Source organism: Amblyomma mixtum, chromosome 3 (assembly GCF_055824585.1).
Source record: "Amblyomma mixtum isolate Tamu chromosome 3, ASM5582458v1, whole genome shotgun sequence".
NCBI classification, from domain to species: domain Eukaryota; kingdom Metazoa; phylum Arthropoda; class Arachnida; order Ixodida; family Ixodidae; genus Amblyomma; species Amblyomma mixtum.
Genome location: NC_143014.1, coordinates 317,153,506 through 317,180,398, shown reverse-complemented (window position 1 = coordinate 317,180,398; position 26,893 = coordinate 317,153,506). Strand labels below are relative to the sequence as shown.

At 44.4% G+C, this 26,893-nt stretch overlaps 1 protein-coding gene and 1 long non-coding RNA gene across 2 annotated transcripts; one reads left to right on the top strand and one right to left on the bottom strand.

Moving 5' to 3' along the window:
- Nucleotides 1-1,773: 1,773 nt before the first annotated feature.
- On the bottom strand, nt 1,774-15,936 carry LOC149355717 (uncharacterized). The gene is made up of 5 exons (XM_089576170.1): nt 15,772-15,936; nt 12,486-12,624; nt 11,653-11,792; nt 10,674-10,823; nt 1,774-1,815 (listed from the first exon to the last, which is right to left on the bottom strand). The coding sequence occupies exons 1-5, from the start codon at nt 15,934-15,936 to the stop codon at nt 1,774-1,776; spliced, it is 636 nt and encodes a 211-aa protein (XP_089432296.1).
- Nucleotides 15,937-18,923: 2,987 nt separating this feature from the next.
- LOC149355716 (uncharacterized) lies at nt 18,924-25,536 on the top strand. Its single transcript, XR_016291564.1, has 3 exons — nt 18,924-19,536; nt 20,343-20,523; nt 24,581-25,536. It is a non-coding gene; the product is annotated as an uncharacterized LOC149355716 (long non-coding RNA).
- The last annotated feature ends 1,357 nt before the right edge of the window (nt 25,537-26,893 follow it).

The following is a 26,893-nucleotide window of genomic DNA, read 5'->3' as shown; positions in this document are numbered from 1 at the left end:
AACTACCGGACAAAAAATTACGAAATATTCGTGTCCGGGCAAAAACATCCCGAGACTCTCGTGACACCTACAAGACGTTCAGAAACTTTGAGAAGATTAAACCGGACGTGTATGACATTTAGTAGACCTTGCAGGCTTTTTACAATGTGTACAGTATCATGAAACTTAAAAAAACAGCAGTCTGTAACACTGGCCACAGACCGCTGCTTCGTGTATTACTTCGCTGACGAGTTGCAGTTGCCCACAAAATTGGCTTTTTGATGTTTGGCTATCAAACTGCTGCTAAAGGCAATAAAAGTCTAATTTTGTCTCATGATTAACTTATTATTTTGGTAAACATAAAAGGCTGAATAACTGTTTGCTTGTTGTCCCGGAGGAATTCTGTTTGGCAGTATTCACTTTGGGCAGACGTCCATTGCGAACGGGTTGTTATAAGGCATGATCGTCTACCATGCTGTGAAATTCATACTCCTCACCCCAAGTTCTTTAGCAAGGCAAGCCCTGAAATGCACCACTGGCATGGCAACAAAATGTAGTTTAAACCCATTAACGAAAGCCAGAGCAGACGTTCTATTATTTTAAATTCCCAGAAAACTTATTTCATGAGGAGTGACGACCTTTGGACTACAGTAATGCGATGAAGCAACATCATTCCGCAGGCTTGTAAGGCACCGTGCAGCCTCTCTGCATTCACAGACTAGGCTGCAGAAAGTTCTCGCAAATGATATACGTTCAACTTTATTACATTAGGCCATTTGCCCAGGTTTTCAAGGTCTCCATGGCACAAGTACAAGAAAACTAGCACAAGACTGTAGCAGAGAACAAAAATGGGATACCCACGGTTTTGAAGCGAAAAGCATAAACTCACAAAAATACATTATGAAGCTTTCTTGCGATGTGCATTCAACAATTAAGTCAAAGTTGCCACACACATGCTACATACAAATGTCACCAGAGACCATAATTAAAGTAATAAACACAAATGTAAAAGCATTGCACTCGTTTAAAAAATCGTAAAAATTTGCCCAAAGCCAACATGTCTGGACAACTTGCATGCCTAAATTCGTAAGCATAGAGCATAGGGCCAAATAAAGGCGTTACTCTGATGCTCTTTTCTGAAAATCCGTGAGTTTTCAGACATTACAACAAATGAAAACGTATGATACGTAGGGTGCACAATGGCTTCTGTGATTCCATGTATTACCCCTGGCGAACACACTGAGGACCACAGCTGTGCACAAGGAGTGTTGCAACCTGGTTTCATAAATTACATTTCATGTTATTCATTACAGACCTGAAGTGCCCAGGAAGCAGGTATTTGCGACCAACAGATGGCCGTTGTTTTGCTGCACACGTCATGACGCATACATCGGCCAAGTACTAAATTACAACCTGCTCACAGAACTCCAACACAATGTCAGTTCTTCATCGGGACCAGTAACCTCAGCACAAACACTTCAAAATGAACACAGCACAATTTTGTGCCTCAGTGTACAAGTACTATCGTCAGGGGTGTCTTCTTACTGTACAGCACCTTCCGATGTCCTCCTGCCAGTAGCTCTTGCAATTCTAAAGTCTCCAGCAGTCTTTGCATTGCAGTCGCTGAATCTTGGCTCTCCATTGCTCACAATAGTGTCGATTGCAAAAGCACACGTTGCTAGGCAAGCTGGGTGACTGCATCACTTGTTAAAAGTAAAAGAATGTTATATAAAATTAGATAATTACAGATAAAATGATCGCAGCAAGAATGCCTCGTCCCATTTTGCCGAGCCCTCAAAGGTTCTTGCACGCTGTGCCAATCTGGCAGTGGTTGACCTGCAAACGAAAAAAAAAAGGGTGGGGACATCAACAAGACCCCCTCCATACGAATATTATAGAGCACTGCAGTCAGCTGCATTAGCGAAATGCTAAGCATTTGCGTTTGGACGTCAGAAACGTTTTTAATTTGGAAATTACCGTTGTGGTATGTCACTTATCACGTCACCCTTGGATGACATCGACAACTATTCTTTTTTGTAACTACACACCCCCAACACACTTTACTGTCGCGCAGAACACACCCTGTTCACTTCATGCTCCTCTAACACGCTTCAACCATCGACACTTCGTGACGTATGCGTTGCTTGCCCGCCTGGCATACAGAAGGCGTGGGTTCGAACCACAGTCCGGCAGATTTCTTTTTTCAATAGTTATTTTTGTGCGCACACGATCCAGCCGACATGGTGTACCTAGGGTGTTGAACTGGAATTTTTCAGGTTCGGTTCGGGTTCATGCCTGTCACACTCAGTTTTGGGTTCAGCTCCTGAGCAACATTCCTTTCAGGTTCGAGCTGGTTCGGACTTGATTGAACCAGTTGCAGGTGGTTCAAATGGGTTCAGGACAAAAAAACATTCTGAATCAAGAACAATTCTGAAAAAAGAGTAATGGGTTTTATGAAAGAAAAAAACAACGCAGGAACAGGGTCACAGGAAAAGAAGACGACGGGACAGGCGCTGACTTGCAACTGAAGGTTTATTGCACGGAACACGAAAAAATATACTCTACAAACAACCAGGAGCACGCATAATCGACGCCAACAACACTGATAAGATGTTACAATCAGCTATGATCTTCAAGAAACGATATCTCACAGTCATGAACGAGGACGGATGGGGTGCTTACGCATGTGTCGTGGTTTTTCTGAATATGAAAAACATGCGGAAAGAACTATATAGGCCAGACGGGAAGATGCCTAAATTCCCGCCTGCGTGAACATAACACCTCTTTAAAAGGGGCCCCTTTCTCGAACCTAGCCTTGCACTACAGAGAATGTGGTAGTAACCCCTCCGCGCCTGCTGCCCAACAATGTTTTCCAATTTTTAACGACACAAAGGTCTTGTACAATCACAAAGATAGCTTAACTAGTAATATTAGCGAAGCATTTCTTATTCATAAAAACCACGACACATGCGTAAGCACCCCATCCGTCCTCGTTCATGACTGTGAGATATCGTTTGTTGAAGATCATGGCTGATTGTAACATCTTATCAGTGTTGTTGGCGTCGATCATGCGTGCTCCTGGTTGTTTGATGAGTATATTTTTTCGCGTTCCGCGCAATAAATCTTCAGTTGCTAGTCAGCGCCTGTCCCGTCGACTTCTTTTCTTGAGTCCCTGTTCCTGCGCTGTTTCTTTCTCAAGATGTACCAACTCGCTCAACTCGCCGTTTTACTGGGGTTTTATGAAACTTGTTATGCTGTTTACTTTCGTCTGTGGCATTCGCATATAAATTGAAAGATGCAAAATTTGCATGTTGCGAGACATTTTCACTTTTACTCTTTTTAATTTACTCTCGGTGGCAAAAATAGATGAACTGAGAATTATTGTAAATTTATGCTTGAATGCTTGAATATGCTTGAATTCATCTTATGAGGCACACGTACATAAGGCAAAAGCAGATGGATTTTGCCTTTATAAAACCTTCTACTTTAAGCAGTTTCAGAGGCTCGTCTCGCGAGTAATAAGTCACCTCTGAAGCTAGTGTCAGTCAGAGTTTCGCCTAAGCAGAGTACCTAGGCGGGCGACGACAGTATCACCGCATGCACCATTTAGGTTACCACACACTATTCACGAAGGAAGCTGTCTTGTACGCCGGCAGCTTTACGCATACAGATAGACACCTTTCCATCTTGCAAGCTGTTCCCAGCCTCTAACAGGAGGGAACACTGGCTCTCCCTAACAGCCAAGAGCTTACCGAAGATATTTTATTTAAATAACCTGTTCAACATTGTCTTTGTAATTTGAGTTATATATCTCGGGCCCTATAGCTCAGCAGTATGTTCAAAAACGCAGCTGATCGTCGCTTCTCTCAAGTACAGTTTAAATTTAAGACTTTGGTCAACGATGACATACCGTATACTCGTGTTATGATGGAAAGGGTACCGGAAAAAAACAAAAAGCAGGCTTGGATGGGTTGGGAGCACGTCGTCCCTGCACGGACACATATACGCAACACTTTCGTTGCGACGAAGCGCTGCGATACTGTTTTGGGACTTTTCTGGGGTGTTACCAAAGGGAGCTTGTGCGTCGACAGAATTTGTTGCTCCCTTGATTAAGTCTGGTGAATCTGTTGTGCACTCTTCTTTAGCAACTTGTTTCGGGGTTTTTAATCAGAAAGGATTTCTTGCCTCATGTGTGGCGTGGACAGGATGTGTCACCACGGGCTGTGGAGAGAGTGAACTGTCGTTCATCTAGTAAGAAGGTATTTATGATTTGTAATTTTTAATATCGACTGAATGGAAAGTTTAAATGACTGAAGTACTTAATAAGATAGTTATTTAACTAATAAGGCAATTATTTTAGCTAATTACTCTGAGTAATTTATGAAATTGGAGTATTGCTAGTAATTCGTCCAGAATTGAATGAAGCATAAAGATCACAAAGAAAAATAATCAATAAATATTTAATGAAACTAATTAAATGCTCCACTATATACCAAATTAAGTAGTCACTTAAAGTAATTGATTAAAATAGTTAACAATAACTAATATCAAATAATTAACCAACAATACATTAATTTGTAATTGCAAACAATGATTAGGTACATCACTGAGTAGCACAGGTGGTAAAGGGACTAGAAATTCTTCCACATTTCCGCATGCAACGAGACTTAGGTGCAGTTTTTTTTTTGTTCTTAACCACAGACAACCCTTTCCTGGCAGCTATGCTCAATAGGCGGCTAAGCGCATATGTGTCTTTTCTGGACATGGTCGCGATAGAAGGTTGCCCTCACTGATCGCTTTCCCTTAGAATACCTTACGGTCTCTCCAGAAGGCAGAGGACAAAGGCTCTGCTTGGTTATTGCATCATCTACTCACACACTGCAGCATTACCTATAACCTTCATTGACAACATTGTACTGAAGCGAGTTCAGCAGATGTAGATTAAATTAGCCACAAAAACCTTCCCTACATTGCAAACGTGGCCTTTACGAGTTAGGGCGTGCCTTCATATCAAGGGGACGTTTGTGCTGTGATGAGTGATTTGGTATCTGTGCAAGAAACAAGAAACTATAGTGAGCAATGAAATAATTTTTTTGGTGGTGATGTTCTTTTTTTTAGGGACATACCTCAGTCAACATTTCAAAAATACATTGCGATCGTGCCTTACGCTAAGATTTCTGGCTCTGATGAAAGGCTCCGGAATTCTGTGCGAACTTTCCCTGTTAACAGAAATCTTAAGCGGGTGGAAAAGCCGTGTGATGGCTAAACACGCAGTACCGCCGTGTTCAATGAGGTCACTCTTCAGACAACAGTGCATTCTAACACAAGAGGTGTATGCTTATAAAGTCCAATCTCCTGATTGGTTGCCTTTTCTTGACGTGTGCGCCTCCCGAAATTATGATATGTGGCCGGAGTACCGTATTTACTCGCATAATAGGCGCACCCCAAGTTTGGTCGCGAAAAACCAGATTTTTTTTTATTTCCGCGCAAATAGGCGCACCTCGAACTAGGCACTGTGACCAATACTGTATTTGCACGATTGCAAACCGACGCATCCGCCCCCCCCCCCAATCTTTATTTTAACAAAGTTTTTGCTGAACTGACCACCAGTACGCACTACGGCTGCTGCCACCACAGCTGCTGCGGATCCACAGCACGTACTTAAAATTAAAAGTTAAGTTAAATTAACCATTGGTCACGAGGGGTTTCTCGGAAAGAACAACACAGGTTCCAAAGTCCCTACGGGTGTCTGTGACAGGCGCAGCCACCTATCAGTGCAATGGCGCATCTGTTGACTGCTGCGCCACTGCGCTGATAGTGCATGGTGTGAGGACTCGCTGCCATCTATGAATGCTCAGTAGAGAAGGGCCAATTCTGCATATATGAACACTGACCTACTAAAGCTATGTCCGTCATACCCATAAGGTGGGGTGCAAGTGTCCCCTCCATTGAAGCACAAACACCTGCTTTCGCATGTCTTCTCTCCTTAATTATGTTAAACCGCCACCAATATATTTTTTTACTGCGGTAGCAGCATAGCCTCCTTTCTCAAAAATAACCGTGGCGCGCGTGTGTGCATGAGTACACTTAAGCTCTCATCCGGGCACTCACTGGTAAAAATGCACTTTCACCAGCCTTCAACCTCCCTTCGAATGAAAGCAGATGTAGTCGAGGCAGATTTCTCTGAATGCTCCACGCATGCCGTAGCCCAATCGTTTCACGAAAGAACGCCAACAAGCATGAGGCTTTCATCTCGCACAGCAAGAACCGGAAGTGCGACAGTGAGAGGCAGATATAAGACGCCCGAGAGATTTCAAGACCCACCAGTCCGAGAATAGGGCAAGAAAGCCAGCCTCTAGCTATTGGCATCTATTTGTTTGTTTTTTTTGTTCCGAAAGCAACACTCCGACAGACAAAGCCATACTCTGGGTGGCCGCCGTCAACCGTAGCTACACTAACCTTGTTTCAATTGGTACAAATCGTCGTGGCGTCACAGTGCACGAATTTCAGAGGGGAAACAATTGTGCTTAGGCTTGTAGCCATGCAACCAATTAAAGAGATCGTATAGTGATGCTCCACGTAAGTGGGGCTCACTTTAGTTATTTAGTTCATACACCAATTAGCCTAATTAACCTTTCTAGTCAGACTAGATAAATAAATAAAACCGAGTAGGAAATTGGTCGAGTTGTGGAATCGAAGCAGAGTCTTCGGAGTGCGAGACCAGTACGCTAACCGCTCCGCCATGCCAGCTCTATGGTTTGGAATGAACAAAGGCGCGTCTAGTGAATACACTGCCTTCGTTCACTCCCATATTCCTCCCTTGCCGTTACGGCGAGGTTCAGGCGTCCACTGAGATATGCGAGACATAGATTTCCTTTCCTCAATAACCAATTTGCCGACGAGCAAGGCGTACAGCCGAATAAGCGATGGCGTTCTGTGGACTCCCTGGCAGCGTTGCAAAACGCTGTCGCGTTCCAATCTTACAGGCGAAGCTTGACATCTTCACTACACATTAGTGACACAAGGAGCAACACTGCGCTTAAGGCTTTCGCCTCACCGCACATTAGGTCAACAAGTGCCCCCCTGAATTTTTTTTGTAAGCAGAACAATTTCAGCGCGTCTGCAGAGCATGAAAATCGTTTCATTGCAATGACATTTCCCTGCAGTAGCACATTTCTGATCGTAACCACTATCGCGTGCCAGTGAGCCCGTGATTTTTGACACTACCCCTTTTGTGTAATCGCCATTCAATTTTTTTTCTCTTGAATATCCCTACCGCTGCAGCAAAGCTGCCTTTCCTTGCATATCTGCGTCGCGTGCAACAATGAATGTTCCGATTATATAAAAAAAAAACAGCACACACGCATTTAATAAATTCTGCCGCAATCGAAATGTGGTCGCCGTGGCCAGGAGCGAGCTCACGACCTTGGGATCGGCAGCCGAGAGCCGCAGCCACTGAGCCATCGTTAGGGGTTCTGTTTAGTACCTGCTGTCTGATATAACGAATGCCTCAGAAACTAAATGTTGCGCAACATGGCTGGGTCGTTGCGCCCATGTTTCACATATTTATAGTACATGACACAATGAAAGCGGGCCATTCTCATTAGGTACTTTGCGAGTTAGAGCAGTGCTAACTATTTCATTAAAACTACATGCAAATATGTAAAAGGAGGAGGGTCTAAGAAACTTAATACGTCGCATCAGTCTTATGTACAGTGCTTCAGAATTGTTAAAAGTGCATGACAGAAGTTCCGATTCCTCGATACCAGCCTTCCTTCAATTTTGTTCTCGTAGACAGGGTGCCATTTTTGCACTCTGTAGCGCAGAGAGCTTTCTGTGGGTAAATCTACGTGCTAGAACATGGCATTTTGTCCTAAAAATTGAATATCTCGTGCTGTAAAAAGGTAGCCTGAACATGCAGCGCTGAGAGACAAGGGACGAAGGAGGGACGACACACACAGGGCGCAATCAGCCCGCCGTGTGTGTCGTCCCTCCTTCGTCCCTCGTCTGTGAGCGCTGCATGTTGAGGATGTCAAACCAACTTGCCCAGCAACACACCCTGCTCGCGTAAAAAGGTAGGACTGAACCGATTCCCAAACCAGTTTCGAACAGTTCCTTTTAATCGTTGCGGTTCGGATTCAGTTCCAAGATGGTAAAAAAAATCTGGGTTTGGTTCGGCTCCGGTTCGACATCCTGGCTGTAGACAAAAAAAGCTTTCACATTAAAAATCGAAACTGCCAACTGCAAGAGCAGCATTGCGAATTCACCTCTTGAGCCCCACTGTGCAAGTGTATGCAACAATCCGAGTGGGGTTCATCACTGAAAATGGTTTCCTCCGGTTACAACTTCTGGATTAAGGCGTGGTGGGCCATAGGCATGCCAAATTCCTGCAGTGCGAATGTGCCGTATTTCATGGGTGCCGACCTGGCCACCATTCCCAACACTAAAGCTTTGGTGAAAATGGCTAGATACAATATGGAGAGCAATAAATGTACGAGACACACAGTACACAGCCCCGCTGTTACACTTATCATGGGACAACGGAAAAAAACTTTTTTGCAGCCGGCTTACACTCGAGGAAAGTTTTTTCGGCCCTCAATTTTCGGGTGTCAGCATAGAATGAAGGCCGGCCTAGATTTCAGCAAATACTGGAGTTGAGACGAATTAACTGTGCGTTACTGTAGAGTGTTCCAGCTGTTGGTGCTGCTGCTGCTGATAATTTCCCTGATGGTATACATATCCCTCTCTCACGGCGGCGCTGCCACCGGCATCTGTTTTTTTACAGAATTTTAAATGTTTATGGCAAATAAAATTCATTTTCCGTAATATTTCAGGCCAGATTCGTAAAATCGTACCACGGGTAAAAATTCAGAAGAGCTGGCAGGTATGTTTAAACATAAACTCCTCGTCTACTGGAACCTAGAAATTTTTTCCGCACTTTAATGTTAAGGGTACCGAAAAGCCGATGTTGTCTTCAGTCATTGGCTGTGAGCAACAATTCACGATGGAAGCAAAGAATTTATATTGAGCTGAAAACAAAACTTGGGATCGAACACAGAACCTTTGAACAGCGACACCGGCACGCTACCCATAGGCCATGAACGCTGGTCGGATCGCGCTGAACAAAGGTGGACGTAGTGACTGTATTGTCACCAGCAACTGCACGAAGTGTCACAATTCCTCATCTACGCATCAGTACATGTCGCTGAGTATACTAACTGGGAATAAGGTAACTGAGTAGACGATGCGAATGGACCCAAAAATACTACTGCGGTCTACTCTTACCAAATTTCTAAGCCTCAGGTGACACGGTAAACGTACATGACAGAAGCATGCCTCGGCATCCACCCATTCCACTATATCTCCCACAGCATTGCACAGCACTGCCTGCACTGTGCGTGCAGTGTCATTGTTTCGTTTTCGAACCTTCAATCTTTCACATTCATGTGACACCACCGATAGAACTCCCCCACCAGCCACAACAAGATTTACGGCGCCCATAAATGTGGTTGGCGGTGTCGGTGAGGGTGCAACGGAGCACTTCGGCCGGTTTGGCCCACTTTTGCACGCGCTAAACGTAGGCTGTTAAAATGCCTGCACGAATAAAGCACCATTGCAACGTAGCATGCAGGGAACGTTGTCACAACGGTGACGTAACAGCTCAGTCTATATTGCATGTTTTTTCACCGGAACCTTGACCAGGACTGGCTCACGAAAACAAAGCAGCCGGGAAAACTCAATACCCGGATACACAGCAGCGCGTTTCCACTGTACCATACCTTATGATCAGACTAAGATGCTTCAACAAAACTGCACTGGGAAGTACCATATGCGCCCAGTGTTCGCCATTTATAATCCCCATGAACAACAAGTTTTTACCACCTAGCCACAGTGTCAGCACTTATCTTAGCTCTCACTGCCACCATACAACGCGGTAGAAAAGAAGCAGCCATTGCATACAACTGCCGCATATTTAAGAGGTCCATTTTTCCACAGCCAATGAACATAGACAAAAAGCTAGTTTTCTGGATGTCACTGCATTCTTGCTGTTTATGCAAGCATTTGCTCCCAAAACAGCAGCGACCTGAAACCAGAATCTCATATCCTGTGTCGCCTTTGATTCCCAACTGTAACAATCCAGCACAACAAGATAGCTTCGAATATCTCCAAATGCGCAAACAAAGATAAGGCAACTGAAGCACCACTGCACTGTGACGAGCTGTGGTACTACAGTTTGAGAAAGTTCTCAAAGCCTGCGGAAAAGAAAAGCGCACTGCATAGTGTGGACGAGCATGCTGTGCAGTAAATGCTCAGGAATAAAGTACGCCTACAAGCTGCACTGACGAGAATTCAAGAAAATAATGGTCTACAGGACTGGAAATCGTAGTTACCTGTTAACATGCCGTGTTAAGCCATAAAGAGTGTCACTGTTCTTTGTTGCAGTTATCACTGTTTACGGAGAAAAAGGCTGGTGTGAGTAAGCTGAAGAAAGCATAAATTGAGAAAAAAGAGCCATGTTCTGAAAAAAAAAAAACTACCTGCAATTGCTTAGCTGAATGATAGCATGCAAAAACAAAACATATACGATTACGCAGAGTGAAGCAGAAATCTTGAGGTTGAAATAATCAAATACGTGGCAACGATTTTGAGAGAGGCGTTGTTTGCCATTGGAGCACAGACAACAGTGTGCTCACCGTTGTGGCAAACCGGAGCCAGTTGATGGTCTCCCTTATGTTTCCTTCCCGCGGCGAGATGTTGAGCAGGATTAGTGTCTTTCTGTTGCCGTCCAGGCTGTCCATGGGGAGCTGTGTCAGCTTGGAGTTCCGGTATGGCACATGGTCAGCCTGTTTGAACAACACAGTCCGCGGCGAGAAAAGCAAAATTAACAGCGCATCAGGATCAGTCCTTCAGGGACAGAGTAATGGAATAAGCTTTGCACGAAAAAGTTGACATAGGGAGCGTTTTATGCACCTATACAGGATAGCAACGACTGAGTGAGTAAATCTGATGTAATCAGGTAGATTGGCATATTCACACAAGGGTCATATACACTACTACTATATATGTATGAGTGTAAATCTACCTAGTTTTTTTTTTAACTTGAAATTCTGCAGTCGGAGCATCGTTGGTGCACCTGTTTTCAAAATGTGGACTTTTGCGGGACGAAGACGCATGGGTTTTCACTGGACGATGTCAGAATGACGTGTTGCGAAACGGCAGCAGCTAAGATGAGAGGTGCGCTAGTGAGGTCGATGGCACATTTGTGGACGACGAGTCCAGTGACTAATACATTTTCATTGTGGAGTGCGCCCACAGGCTCCTGAGAAGTGGTATGGAGGGTGTTGACTTAAAATCGTATAAACATTGTACAAAAGTGAGCGTATTAACAAACTGCACAGTCCAAACATCGGGGTGACAAACGGGTGAATTCAAATCAAGGGCGAGGCGCAATGTTGTGCTACAAAGCTATCCCTGGTACTGACCCCAATATGGCAGCCCAGCCCGCGACACGAGGGCCGATGGCTAGCAGCAATCGCTCGACAATGGTAGAGGATTGAAACAACCCGGCTGAAAGGACTGGAGAAATACTGCAGCTAAAGAACCTTCCAAACTGCTGTACTGGATGACCTACGAAAACCCACCACCATGCTCTAAAGGTAGTGGAGCACCCACCCGGTTGGAGGACGTCACAATTACATTGCCAAGGTTTGCCAGGGAGCGGTTGATGTTCTGGGCTTCCCGCAGGCGCGTCCCTGCCGACTGTGACTCCGACAGCCGCTCGCTGCCTGCTAGGTCCACCAGGTTCAGCCGCCCTGTGCAGTCACACCAGTACATGCCAAGTAAAGTACTTTCCAATGGTAAGCACCACGCGCGTAATAGCTTAACCACCTACAGCTCTATATTTCAATGCCAAGTAAAAATACTGGCAATTTCAACGATTTGGAGTGCTGTAGAAAGTAGCCAAGATGGCAGCTTCTGCATTCAGCATAGGTAGAATACTGCTCGTTTTGAAATGGCTCACCGCGGTTCCGATGCTCACCACTGCAGCGAGACATCTTTTCGATGCTGTAAAAAGTGAACAAAACTAGAGAAAAAAAATAATTGATTTATATTATAGTAAAAACCTGGTTCATACTGCAGCGAAGATTAAAAGCTGATTCAGTTTGAATGAATTGAAATTCGAACTAACAAAGGTGAGCAGAATATGCGGCACACTAATCGGGAAGCAGTTGGGAGGGCAATGGACAACACCTGCTCTAAAGCACGGAATTGAAGGCCTCTTCTGAGCCTTCAAAACTGAAGAGGCGGGTGCCGTTCAGAGCGCGGAAACTAATGCAGCAGAGGGCAGACTATGGTCGCGGAGCTGGAAAATCTAGCAGCATGCTACTGTCCTATGACTACTGCATGTCTGATGGCCGATTTTCCAGCCTTGCGTCCCCTACCCCATTCTGTTGACTGCAACAAGAAATCCTGTTGGGAGATGCCAAAGCAAACAATGCACCGACCTCGACAGCCGAGCTGTGTGTGCGCGTTGTGGCCCGTGATGTCCAGGCGGAAGACGGAGTGGGACCGGGATGAGCGCTCGTTACACTTGGCGGCAGCCACAGCCCGGTTCTTCCGCGCACACCGCAGCAACTGGCCGATCTGGGAAAAGAAGCAGCGGATACGAGAGTACAGTGAAACCTCTTTAATTTGACACCCGTTATCTCGGGAATTCGGAAATTAGGACTGCCTCTGGAGTACCTCAAGCACCCTTATGAGCCTATGGCGTCAGAAGCTCATATATTCGGACACCCTTAAGCTGGCATCGGTTAATTCAGAGAGGAATCCAAAGTGACGGTGCATCGTGGTATGACCTGCTACACATGCGACCGTCTAAATACTTGTCCTATCAGACCTGAACTGCACAATAGACTGTCTCCCGTGGTCCTATTATGAGCATGCAACGGCAGGCGTGGCAACAATCAGAAAGCCTCTGTCGATACCGCGATACGGCTCTCATTTCCTACATGTGGTATTTCCATTCTCTCAGCCCGCCGAAACTCCGTGCCCATCACATGCTGTTCGCTATTTGTGCAGTGAAGCCTCCTCATGTGAGGCGACACATGCAAAGATGCTCATGTGCTACCACACTGCACACTGAAAGAAGCTGCGGAAACCCTTGCCAACTTATGATGAAGCTCTGCTATCAACACTCCCGACAACGTGCACGAATTAAAGCATTCGGCACAACTGCGAAAAATAACCATTTTCAAAGAATATAGACGTTGGCCATTTTTAAAAAAATAAATTTTACTTTCACACACTTTTTGGAAGTTTGAGGACACATTCAATAATTCGACAGTTGGATCATTGAGACATTTTAAAACTGAATTAACGAGGCTTCTTTGTACCAGAACTGCAAGACATTTAGACCCACACACTGCACAAGCACCTCTTGTCAGCATCCTCACAAATAAAATAAACCAAGCAAGGCTTCAGTCTGAAGAGGGAAATGTTCTTGCTGCTCGCACGCATGACAAATTTCAATGCATGCCCCGTACAGGTTTTTTTGAAGCTACAGAAGTATAAATAACAAATATTCTGTGCAAAGGAAACAGAAGCCTTAAACATTTCCCCCGAAAGGATCACTTACCGCATGTTTTTTCACTAAATGCGGCCACGAAAAGAAGGGGGTTAAGTAAAATTCCGTGGTGATACAAACTTTTGCTGATTAATTAAATCACTAGAGAGGTTACGGAATGTGGACGCCGAAAACCAAGCTACTCAGAGACCCAGTAGACATTGAACCCCCTTGGACGTCCTGCAGACATCCTGAACACCCGCAGGACGCCCATGGGAGTTTAAATGTCCATTGGGAAGTTTTCCAAGCAAAGCTGGTACTATATAAATCAGGGAAAACCGGAAACATGTGACGAGACATCTCTTGAAAAGCGACAGCTGCGACACCAACAGGGGTGGGTCCATCCCTGCCATAGTCCCTTCTTCCCCGAGCGCAGTGTGCCCTAGGCGATGTAGCCCCCCTGAACTCTTGTGTACCTTTCACAGCACTGCAGCCCCACTGGAGCTATTGTCATCCGAAGGCATGAAAGCAATACAATGCCACGAGATGTACAGCACAACCCATATGCTGCGTTATGCCATTGCACAAAGCGAGTTGCAAGGATTTCCCTTCCGTCACCATTTTCTCTCTCTCTTGTCCCCTGTGGCTTAGGATACATGGTTCACAAACTCGAAAAAACAGTGGGACAGCTTCGCCTGTCCCACTATCCCTTTGCAACCTGCGTTTCCATGCACGACACATCTCTTACCATAGCGTTAGAAAACAACAGGTTCATTAGCACCCGTTCAAATTTCTTCCCAAGAGCGTTCAGTCAACTGCATCATAGCATGAGCTGACGCTATGACATGTCATATTGCACCTCATTTTCTCGATCGAGCATGGAGCAATTTTCTTAAGTCTGCTGCCAGACTGTTTTATGAGAAAAAAGCAAGTTAAACGATGTGATAAGCATGCACTGAAGTCCCCGACCAATTTTTCTGACCTTGCGAGACCCGAGATACCGTGTTTTCTCGCAAACCATGTGCACAAAAATTGGAATAAATTAAAAAAACGACTTTAAAAATGGTGGAGGGTCCAGGTTATTAAAGAATTTTTTTTTCGAGGGGCAAATGGCTTTATCGCAAAGCGCGGCCTCCTTTACTTAGCTTTCCCCCACTCAAACATTGACACGTGTCAAACCAATGACGGGTCAATGAGAAGCAAGGCCAAATTCACAAGCATGTGTTTATTCGACCACTCCATCCATGCTTGCTATGCTAAGAGCAGCGCTGTGCAAGAACGCTGTTGCACCTTCAAAGTTCGGCTGCCATTTTCTGTGCAGGCCATTTTGCAGTGTTGGACAGCCTTGTTTAGGCGTCATGAGTGTGTCACGGTGGGAGCCACTCAAGTGAAAGAGAAATTGATGATCAGATTCCCAGCTTGAAAATTAGCAACAGAGCAGCCGCAACAAAATTGACGTGGATGAGCCCTGAACTTGCAACTAGCAGAAGAAAGTCTCAGAACGGCAAACATGTGAGAGGAGATTGTTTCACAGCCTGAAGCGTGGTGTGCATCCAAACCTCAAGACAATCCTTGCCAAGTTTATCAAGACCAAAGGAGTCGCGGCCACACTGTTCCTACAGAGGCGGCACGAAGGGTATAATGGGCAAGAAGAAAATAAAACTGCCCAGCCCACACCACCTGAGCAGAACGGGCTACAGAGATGGCACACATGGAACCTATCAAGGTGGCCTGCGCACTACACATATAACACGAAAAGTTTCATGCTGGCCTGGGCACTGGACCTATCACACGAAAAGGTGCATGCGAGCCTTAGATGGCTGTAGCGGTTTATGGGCAGACAAGCGCTTTCGATGCGTGCCAGAGTCGTGCTTCTGTTATGTCTGCAGCCCACCCAGCATTACCAATGACCACCTTATAAGGGATATGGCCACGGGTCATGCCACGAATTAATTCTTTTCTAGCATGCTGCGATGTATGCCCATCACCACCTAACATGCACGGCACGAGGTGGGTACGCAGTCCATTTCCACGGGCAATGGCGGTCGGGGAAAATGAATATTGTCCGGTAAAAGCGACCAAAAGCCCCACAATCATTGTAGAGTACTACACTGTACGAAGAGTATATATGCACACGCAAACGATGAGATGCAGGGTGAAACAGCACCGCCAATATAACCAGTCAGTGAAGTTTTCCCTACACGCTGTTAAGGTACTTATTAACATACCTGTTGGGCTGACTGGACTGGCACCTCAGTCAGGCTCGCCACCGTGACGGGCCCATCCTTGCTGCTCATCTTGAGCGGCAGCGGCCGTGCCTTATCTGCTTGGGACGGAGGCACCAGGAGGTTGTGCAGGGTCTGGTTGTACACGTCTACAAAGCTGGCCACCATGGTGTCCTGCACGGAAGGCAAGCCACAACAATCATCACTGTGAAATCAAAGAGGGGTACCCCTTAAAAAAATGGATATCAACTTTCTTTAGAATTTGTATTAACATTCTATTGACTCTAGTAACCTTGTAGTAACTTTTACATTCTATCAACAATTGTTCATACAACGTTGATAGAAGTTAATTCTTTGTATGTACTCCTGTCAATAGAAAGTTACTAGAAAAGCTGGGTGCAGATTGACACGTTGAGAGAAGTAAATAAAGAAACTGCATGGTGTTCGAGGTGATTAACGCTATCTTGTTCGCATAATCGTGACGACATCTTACCTGATTGCATGGTGGAATCTGTTGCAGCTAGTCAACAATTTCACTATATCGAAAAGCGACCAACATTATTCGCAGCAAATGCGTTTGGAATGTAATCAGGATATGGGAAAACGTTTTAAAACAGAAGATATATTCAATTTTAATACTTTATGTTCTTTACGGACTGCTGTGAGCAGAAATACTCTAGAAAGTGACAAAACATTTTTGGTCATGCGAATAGATGCCTCAAATCATGTACTGTAGGCGAACACTTCAAAGCTATGAAAACAACCTTGAACACGAAACAAACATTACACTCACATTCCCTTAGCCAAGCATATTCTATTACCATTCGTTGATAGGAAGTTCATACAATTTCCTTACTGCTTTCTATGTACTGCTGTCAGTAGAAACATACTATAGACACCGACAGAACGTTTGATAATGAGAATAAATGCCTAAATTAATTAAGTACTCTAGCCTAACATGTCAATGCAACTAAAGCAACCTTGAACACGAAACAAACATTTGCAGTCACATTTTCTTAGGGCATATTTTATCAACATTTGTTGATAGAAAGTTCACACAATTTTCTTACTGCTTATATACTGCTGTCAATAGAAATATACTACGAACCGAGAAAGCATTTTGGTGATGCGAATAAACAAATAAAAGCCAAAAATAATCAAGTACTGTAGCCGACAACTTCAAACCGGCAACTTAACTAACCTTGAAGACGAAACAAAAATTTGCAATCACATTCCCATAGCCGAGCACGCTGTGGATTTTTAGAAATTTCAGTTCAATTTTCTCAATACTAGATTTACTGCTTTCGCATTTTCGAGTGCGGGGAAAAGGGCAAAGTTCATAACAGAACATTTATCCCGAAATTCAGAAACGTGCCTTGAATTGAAGACATTTAGTGACAATTTTGGATTGTATAAAGTCTACGAAAAAAGTTACCAGCAAACGAAATAATTTTGGTACAAAGTGAATGAATTCATAGAATACTCAAGTATTATTGCCTTGCACTTCAAGGAAATTAAAAGAACTTTAAGAAAAAAATAGGAGCTAGTGACATATTGTGTTACATAAGCGCAATGATGACTTCGTTACAGCGAATCAGTTTCGCTGATGGCTCATTCTACACGAAAACAATGCTTTCTGCTGCGTATTCGTCCTTAAATTCTGTACTCAGGCAGTCATTAAACAGATTTAACATTTCAGAACTAACAAAGAATTTCAGCAGAGCTGTACAACAACTCTGCCAATTCGAAACACGTTGGTGTTGATATTGTTGTAATTCTTGATAGGTCATATTTTAACGTGCAGTTGAACAGTGATGTACCGTACGACGGTGCTAAAACACACTAGCATTAAGAACGTTTCGCTCTGAGGTTTCAGAGGGATTATTGTTGCGAGCTACAAAAAAATTCAAGTTTAGCATTGCACCGATGTGTTTCCACACTCATTGAATAACACGTTCTCGCTAGCCCAAATGGCGCCCAAATTATATCACCAGCTTCCTGAACCTGCACCGCAAGCACACTTTCCCTGCACACTGCCCGCCATGCAAAAGTGCCCGGTACACTATGCCACTCCACGTGGGAGCGCCCAATTTAAACCCTCGCACTACCCTCCTCCTCGAGCGACCAGCAATGGCTGATCGCACGGGACTGAAAAACCCCGCGCGAAAAGGGCCGCACCGCTTCGCGCTCTGAGTAAATTCTGTGTAACGTGTGCAGGCTTACAGCTTCGAGAACTCAAGTTGCTTCGTTCCTCAGCGACTGTACATGCGAAATTTCAGGCAAGGCAATATTAATTTTTATTCATGTTCGGCGGCCGATACTATAAAGAGAAGTATAGAGAAACAAAACAGGTAACAGCGGCCCGCTGTACTCAACTGCGGTAACAAGGGCTTTGCATGAGGAAGGTGCACGGCAATTGGAGCACTATAAGCCCTCATTCTTGACTTGTTACATTTTTCGGTAGTACTGAGCCACAGAGGAGCTTCCAGTATGGAAAAAGCTAGGGTGAGAGCAGCCCCCACTTTGAGCACCGCTAAAACACAGGCGCAGTGCCTCTTCCGCATCTTCACTTGCATCTCCTTCAACGCAAACACGGTACGAAGCTGTGGCGAGGGAAAACGTGGTGAGAGCTGTATTTTCTATCTTCCCGTAATGCAATGACTAAGGAATCCTGGAATAAAGTGTTGGGTTTTAACGTAGTCATACGGAGTAGACGCGCGAAAGCATGTGTTCAGTCTTCGCCTTTTCTTACTGCCATCAGCGGACGTGAGGCCGAGCCGAGGACCGCATAAGGCAGAGGCAAAAAGCAATCAAGGAAGCACACAAAATGACTACGGTAGCGCGAATGTCGGCGGGGCTCGCTCGAGCAAAGAGCGTGCAAGGTGTCCAATGACGTGATATAAACACACACAAAACAGAGGCGATGCTGCAGCGCAGCCTTGAAAGTTTCGCGCGTCACACTAGAGCGGCGTGCGAACGCTCGTGTTCCCTAGGTACACACACGTACACTAAATCGCATGAGCCAAGCTGTGTAGAGTACGCTAAGCCACACAATATGCGAAAATAAAAACCGAAACCAGTAGCGTTTGGCAACATCATCATCATTCCTTATTCTGCGACGCAGTTACCGGGAGCTGAGTTATAGCCTTAGAACTAGGCAGACAGTGCAGCCGTGCAGCGGCTGCGGCTTTCCTGGCCCCAGATGCGTCGCCTGTAGCTGCCCGGCATGCTGCCCGGTTTTCCAAGCTTTCGTTCGCAGCGCCGCCAGAAACAGATGCTTGTGAGTAGTCGCATTTTTTCACCGCAATCATTCCAATTTGCTGACTTTGTAATTGAAACAAAATATTTTGTCGTTTAATGCAACAAGTTTGTGGCAAAAAGGGCTTTATCAATTCTTTTTTTAACGCGTGTAAAGTTAGGCGACATTAGCGCCACCTTTCCGTTCGCTGGCGGCGGATTGCGAGTCTCATGTTGGCCGCGCGCTACACTATCTTTTTTAGGACGCTGAAACGACTCTGTTGGCGGGGTGCGACGGTTGTGATGTGGGTGCGTTTCTTCAGTTTGTTTGTGTTAAATGTGCGGCCTCGTTAGTGTTGTGGTAGTGTGACTGAACTCGGAAGGTGACAGATGGCTCCAGTGCTGCGGAAGACGTTCTTACGCGCACGCAGTGCTCAAAAACTGCTCTGACGTACTGCACGCAACCACGCCGAGAGCGGCCGGCGCCCGATGCCCGATAGAAGAAACGGCTTGCCGTGAACGTTGACAAATGTAAGTACAGAACTGGAAAATGACTTCTGCGATGTGTCGGGGGTATGATTGAGGGCTGCGAATGCATTTGGGTTGGTCTTCACGTCTTGTTCGCAGTGAGGTGCAAAATGCGGGCACCACGCGATCGTTTGCAGAGAGAAGGTGTTCTGACACGCTCGCTTGCCAACTATGCAACTTTTAACCCGCCGCCTCACGCTGTTTGCGTCAGCTCCTCGGCGCAGGAGTTATGTGATAGAATTTGGTTGCACGCCGAGAACTATGGGGTGCTGCTTGATTCGTTATTCCGACTGAACAGGAGCAGCGCGTGAAAAGGAGACCATAAGAACGAAAAGTGCTTGTAGCGGCGTGCGTCTTTTGATTCTGCTGCCTGAGTGTTTACTGGATGAGGAGCATTGCCCGTTCTACGTCGCAGTCACATCAAGTGCTGTGTTTCTTGATAGTTCTGGTCAACGAAACGACGATTAAAAATAGCAGAACCATTCCATTGCAGTGCAGCTGAGGTAATCGCACAATGGAAGGTTTGTTGTCATTTTATTTTTTTACGTTCACTACATTTATGTCATTCCCCCATTTTCAGTCTGAAGCGATAAAAGTATAACGTGATTCGCGAATAATAACTTTAAGAAAAGTATGACAAGCTTTGTAAACCATTTTTTTGCTAACTATTGGAGGCATAGGTAATTAATAATTAGCCTCCACTCATGAACACATTGGACTGAACAGCTAGAGGTTTTAATGGGATGTGGCTTCTGTGATGTTTATGAAAGCATGGCTCTAATGCAGCCTTTCTTCAAATGCACCCGCAGTCAAGCCCTGTACAGCTGCTCCACCGGTATCATCACGCTACTTTTGCACCAGCTTTCATCTGTCATCGAGCCAATGCTACCTCAACCAGAGGCAAATGACATCAAGACCTGCTGGTTCAGCCTATCAGCCATTGACACTGGATATCAAGCATGTGCCACTTGTAAAAGGATAGGTAGACAAGTGGGTATATTTTCCTTGTCTTTTTTAGCCTGCAAAAAATCTTCTGGTCCAGGCTCCCTCTCTCTTTCGTTTTTTTTTCTTTTAAAAGAGGACCAAGAGAAAGGGAAAAGATATTGCGGGCGTCATGAAAGCACTCCCCTAGTCAAGTGCATTGTGTTATAGTGTGAAATGCTTTCTATAGTTTTTTCCCTCATGCCTCTCGTGCTTGGAAATCTTGACCACTGTATAGACCAAATTAAAACAATTATCTGCTTCATGACCTTTATACAGCAGTCTAAAAGCAGCAAATAAATTTTATAGGTTTATTTCAGCAGTACCTACCTCTTACAAGGTATGGCATGTTTGAAGTGAACCAGTGATGTGATAGGCATGGCCTAACGGGCAATGCATAATTGAATATTGGCGTTCAAGTGGAGCACTCTGCTTTAGAAGCATATTTGTTGCTAGCATCAATAATTGATACCTTACCAGGTTATCCTTGCATTACATGAAACCCTGCAAAGCTATATTTTAGCTCTACAGAAGAAAGGTGCTTATTCGATGTCATGAGCATTGCTGAGGTTTTTTTTCACACTCCCTTTGTCACAACTGACTGCACTGTGCAGTTGAAATGCATTTGGAATTGAGTATTGGTGCATTGTTTTTTTATTCATGCCGACGTTCAGTTACTGATTGCATTACACTAGCTGAGCCTAAGTCAACAATTATTGCTGTGACCTTAACAAGACCCCTGGCTTTACTTGAACCGATGCATTTGATGTTGCCTTTCTCCCGTGCCATCAAGGTTTGTAATAAGCTGTGTAAATAACTTATTTTCTTTCTCGAGGTATTTATTGCTGCAATTAGTGACAGGTAATTTCCTAAAGAACAACCTAAGTGCACATTTTTATCTTCTTTGGAACACTTGTTTGCTTGTTTCCCTTGTATTCTTAACTTAAACAGATATGAGCAGGCCTCAGCACTAGAGGAATGTGCTGCGGGACAAATAAAAAACTACCAGTCCAGCTTCTCCCTTAGGGGCACGTTTCTGAGGCTTTTATCGCTTGTAGTTCTATGCAGCTTTACTTACAAGTATTGTATCTGACGCAGTGTGTGCCTTAATATTTTGATTCATTTGCTTTAGAGTGTGCCACTCTTGCCCTGACGAACTTGCTCACCTTTGTACTCTTTGTTCATACATTTTCCCCTAACACCTGGTATAGCTCCAAATGATACATTATCTACAGCAACATGTGCATTATATTGCAATGTCTTTGTGCCATCACTTTTGAAAACAAAAGCTGCCTGAATTTTTGTGCAGACAAATCATAAACACAAAATAATTTTTATATTTTATGGCCTGCATGTTATCTTCATATGACTGGAATGGCTAAATATCTCTTCGTGGTAGCCTAATTTGGTCATCATCATCATCAGCCTGACTACACCCACTGCAGGGCAAAGGCCTCTCCCATGTCTCTCCAATTAACCCTGTCCTTTGTCACTTGCCGCCACAGTATCCCCTCAAACTTCTTAATCTCATCCGACCACCTAACTTTCTGCCGTCCCCTGCTGCATTTGCTTTCTCTTGGAATCCACTCCGTTACCCTTAAGGACCAGCGGTTATCTTGCCTTCGCATTACATGCCCTGCCCAAGCGCATTTCTTCTTCTTGATTTCAACTAAGATGTCATTAACCCGCGTTTGTTCCCTCACCCACTCCGCCCTCTTCCGATCTCTTAACGTTACACCTATCATTTTCCTTTCCATAGCTCGCTGCGTTGTTCTTAACTTAAGCTGAACCCTCTTTGTTAGCCTTCACGTTTCTGCCCCATAGGTGAGTACCGGTAGGATACAGCTGTTGTATACTTTTCTCTTCAGGGATATTGGTAAGCTACCAATCATGATCTGAGAGAATCTGCTATATGCGCTCCACCCCATTCTTATTCTTCTAGTTATTTCCCTCTCATGATCCGGATCTGCGGTCACTACCTGCCCTAAGTAGACATATTCTCTTACTACTTCCAGCACCTCGCTACCAATTGCGAACTGCTGTTCCCTTGCTAGGCTGTTGAACATTACTTTGGTTTTCTGCATGTTAATTCTTAGCCCCACCGTTCTGCTCTGCCTGTCTAACTGGTTGATCATGCTTTGCAGTTCTTGTCCTGAGTGGCTTAGCAAGGCAATGTCATCAGCGAATCGCAAATTACTCAGGTATTCTCCATTAACTCTTATCCCTAACTGTTCCCATTCCAGTCCCCGGAATACCTCCTGTAAGCAGGCATTGAAGAGCATTGGCGAGATCATGTCTCCCTGCCTGACACCTTTCCGTATTGGAATTTTATTGCTGACTTTATGGAGAACTATAGTAGCTGTGCAATCGTTATAAATATCTTCCAATATTTTCACATAACACTCTTCCACACCCTGATTCCGCAATGCCTGCATGACAGCTGAGGTTTCCACTGAGTCAAATGCTTTCTCGTAATCAATGAAGGCTATATATAGGGGTTGGTTATATTCCGCGCATTTTTCTATCACCTGATTGGTAGTGTGAATGTGGTCTATTGTCGAGTATCCTTTACGAAAGCCTGCCTGATCATTTGGTTGACTAAAGTCCAAGGTTTTCCTGACTCTATTAGCGATTACCTTAGTAAATACCTTGTAGGCAACGGACAATAAGCTGATTGGTCTGTAATTCTTCAAGTCCTTGACGTCTCCTTCCTTATGAATTAAGATAATGTTAGCGTTCTTCCAAGCTTCTGGTACTCTCGAGGTCACAAGGCACTGCGTATACAGGGTGGCTAGTTTTTGTAGCACAATCTCTCCTCCATACTTCAACAAATCTGCTGTTACCTGATCCTCACCAGCTGCTTTCCCTCTTTGCATTGCTCCTAAGGCTTTCTTTACTTCCTCCTTCGTTACTGGCAGGATGTCCCATTGCTGTGCTCGACTGCCTCCCTCAGTAACTTGATGATTACATTCGCTACTGTATAGATTTGTGTAGAATTCTTTGGCTAATTCAACTATCTTATCCATATTGCTGATGACATTGCCCTGTTTGTCTTTTAGCGCATACATCTGGTTTTTACCTATGCCCAGTTTTCTCCTCACTGATTTTAGGCTACCTCCGTTCCTTAGAGCATGCTCGATTTTCTCCACGTTAAACTTTCTTATGTCGGCTACCTCGCGCTTATTTATTAACTTCGATAGATCTGCTAGTTCTATCCTGTCTGTGGAGTTAGAAGTCATCATGCTTTGGCGTTTCTTAATCAGATCTTTAGTCTCCTGAGATAGCTTGCTGGTATCCTGTCGAACCATCCTACCACCTACTTCTGCGGCGCACTCTGTAACGATAGCTGTAAGATTATCATTCATTGTTTCAACACTGCTGTCGTCTTCTTCAGTTAAAGCGGAAAATCTGTTTTGCAGCGACAGTCTGAATTCCTCTACCTTCCCTCTTAATGCTAACTCGTTAATAGCCTTTCGCTTCACCAGTTTCCTCCGTTCCCTCTTCAAATCTAAGCTAACACGAGACCTTACCATTCTGTGGTCGCTACAACGGACCTTACCGAGGACCTCCACATCCTCTACGATGCCAGGGTGTGCACACAGTATGAAGTCTATTTCATGTTTAGTCTCACCATTGGGGCTCTTCCACGTCCACTTCCTGTTTGCTCGTTTGTGGAAGAAGGTATTCATAATCCGTAAACTATTTCTATCTGCGAACTCTACTAATAACTCTCCCCTACTGTTCCTAGAACCTATAGTCACCTACCGCCTTGTCTCGAGCCTGCCTAATTAGGTGTGACATGTTAATGTCAGTTCCTGTGAATATCATTGTCTTCGAATGTGGGGGCAGAATTGAACACAACAGCATGTTATAGCTTTTTCTTGTTCAAGGACGCATTACATTTAGTTCTAGTCTTGTGACTGCTGCTTATGCTATTACTCAGCAGCCTTATCAAACTCACTCGGAGTGCTGCATTTTAGTGCACATTTAACTGATTGTTGCTGCTCCGTGTTTGATTCTATTAGAAGTTACTATAACTGTATACTTTGAATGTTTTCTTGTGCAGTTCTCTTGCTGCTGCATTCTGCCATGGAGAAGGCTACCTGTTCGTGCACACGTCTCATCACTAGGACGCTACCTCTTCCACTGGTGATGCAGACAAGTAACGACAGGGTTAACTGGAGAGGCATGGGAGAGGCCTTTGCCCTGCAGTGGGCATAGTCAGGCTGATGATGATGAACAACAAGCAGGCTGCCTGATATTGAGGACAAGTGTCAGGATAGTGCACCAACAAAGTCTCTTAAGCATTTCTGTGCTGATGCATTTTTATTAAAATCAGCTCATAGCTTAATATCTACATCCATGGGGACATTTAGCATATGTTTGGCATTTGTTTGACTTTTAATTCGCTAGTGTTTGCAGCCTTTAATGTTGGTCTTAAGACAGTGTAGGCATTGTTTCACTGTGTGGGATTTTTTAGCTGTTTTGGAGAGATGTGTGTGTATGCATGCAGTTTTTTTCCACGGGTTTGTTATGTGGCTCATGGAACTTTCATGTTACAGAAGAAATTATTTCGTTTCTGTGTTGTACAGGAAAGTGAGCAGTATTTATATGCACCAGGTGTTTCAGGGAAGAATAAGTAGTTTTCAAAAATATGGCTTTTGCTGCATAATATTACCAGTGTTAGCAGACACCAGAAAGCCGGTGAGGTGTATTTAGTAAGCTGGTTAACTAATTTCTGATAACTTTTTAACTAACACAGGTTTGCAACTGGTTGCAGTTAGAGACTTTTAGCCAGTTGTTCGTAGTAGCCATATCAGTTTCTGGAATGTACAAAACATGATTACTTTCGCCGCTGTGGCTCGACAAAATTTGGCTGCATCGTGCGAAAATACATGCGCTTTTGAAAATACACAGGGAAAGAAACCCCTCCAGTGCATGTAACTGCTACAAATCTCTAATGGCAACTAGACGCCTAACTCTGATAGTGAAGGAATCATATTCTTAGCAGTAAGAAACACACACAACACCAAGACACACACACACACAGGACACCAGCTAGACTTCAACTATCTTTACTGGACACTTGTACGACAAATATATGTATCACTGAGCACACGCAGGTGCCTCGTCATCCGCAACAGGTCTAACTACGCCCTGCCCTCTCCTGCAAGGCATACGGTTGCGCCGATAAACAATCTCTTTTTCTGCCAACACCAGGGAGGGAGTGCTTACACATGTCACCCGCCTCTTGAATACGAAAGACTTCGATAATTTTTCTTTCTTTTTTCTCGGCTCCCAGGCCTTTCGTATTCAAGAGGCGGGTGACATGTGTGTAAGCACTCCCTCCCTGGCATTGGCAGAAAAAGGGATTGTTTATCGGCGCAACCGTATGCCTTGGAGGAGAGGGGAGGGCGTAGTTAGACCTGATGCCGATGACGAGGCACCTGCGTGTGCTCAGTGATACATATTTATGTCGTACAAGTGTCGAGTAAAGATAGTTGAAGTCTAGCGGGTGTCCTGTGTGTGTGTGTGTCTTGGTGTTGTGTGTGTTCTTACCGCTAAGAGTATGATTCCTTCAAGCCGTTACCAACTAGCCCAACTTAATGTTTTAACAAAGTTTCTGATAGTGAAAAGGTTCATTAATAAAAATTAGCTAACCAGCTTATTACGTAAGACTCTTCACAAGTTTTCTGGTGCCTGCCAACACTGGTAATACTATGCTGAAAAAGCCATACATTCATCTCAAAATACCTGTTTTTTGAAAATTACTTAGTCTTCCCTGAAACACCTCGTATATATGTAAGAAAAACCTAACGGGATTTAACTGACGATGTTTTGGTTGGAGGGCCAGTCGTTTTCAAGTGTACTACAGCATTTGAAGCGCACAGCTTTTGTTTCGAATGCTATACTATACTCGAAAAAGGCTGGTCCTCCAGCCGAAACATCGTGAATTAAAACCTGTTATGTTTTTCAATTGCTGTGTGTCAGTCATTGTTACTCAGAGGGAACTGAGGGGAAGCGTGCCGAAGGCAATATTCTGTTCCTCTATTGTTCTCCATAAAATATTTTGATGCATCATGCATGTGTTGTAGCGCGTATGTACACTTGTGCACAATAAATGTAATAATTTGCATTTTGCTTCTATTATTCTTTAAGCATTCCAGGATAGTGTTCACAAAATGATTTTGAAGTGATAAAACTATGTTGGTAAAAGTGTTGTACTGTGTAGTTAACATACACTTTTCCAAAAGTTGATGTAGGAATTATACTTTCTTCGTACTTGAGTCTTTTGAATAACGGTGGCCAATTGTCGGAAGACCGTTGATAGGGCGTTGGTAGACATTGTCGGTATGTCGTTGATAAGAAGTGTAAAGAC

Excerpts from the sequence above, each read along its gene's own strand:
- LOC149355717 (XM_089576170.1), bottom strand. The coding sequence starts at position 15,936 with ATGGTGGCCAGCTTTGTAGACGTGTACAACCAGACCCTGCACAACCTC. Across the intron at positions 11,793-12,485 it reads CACACAGCTCGGCTGTCGAG|GGCGGCTGAACCTGGTGGAC; the intron begins GTCGGTGCATTG and ends GTGACTGCACAG. Across the intron at positions 1,816-10,673 it reads GGCTCCGGTTTGCCACAACG|GTCAACCACTGCCAGATTGG; the intron begins GTGAGCACACTG and ends TTTCGTTTGCAG.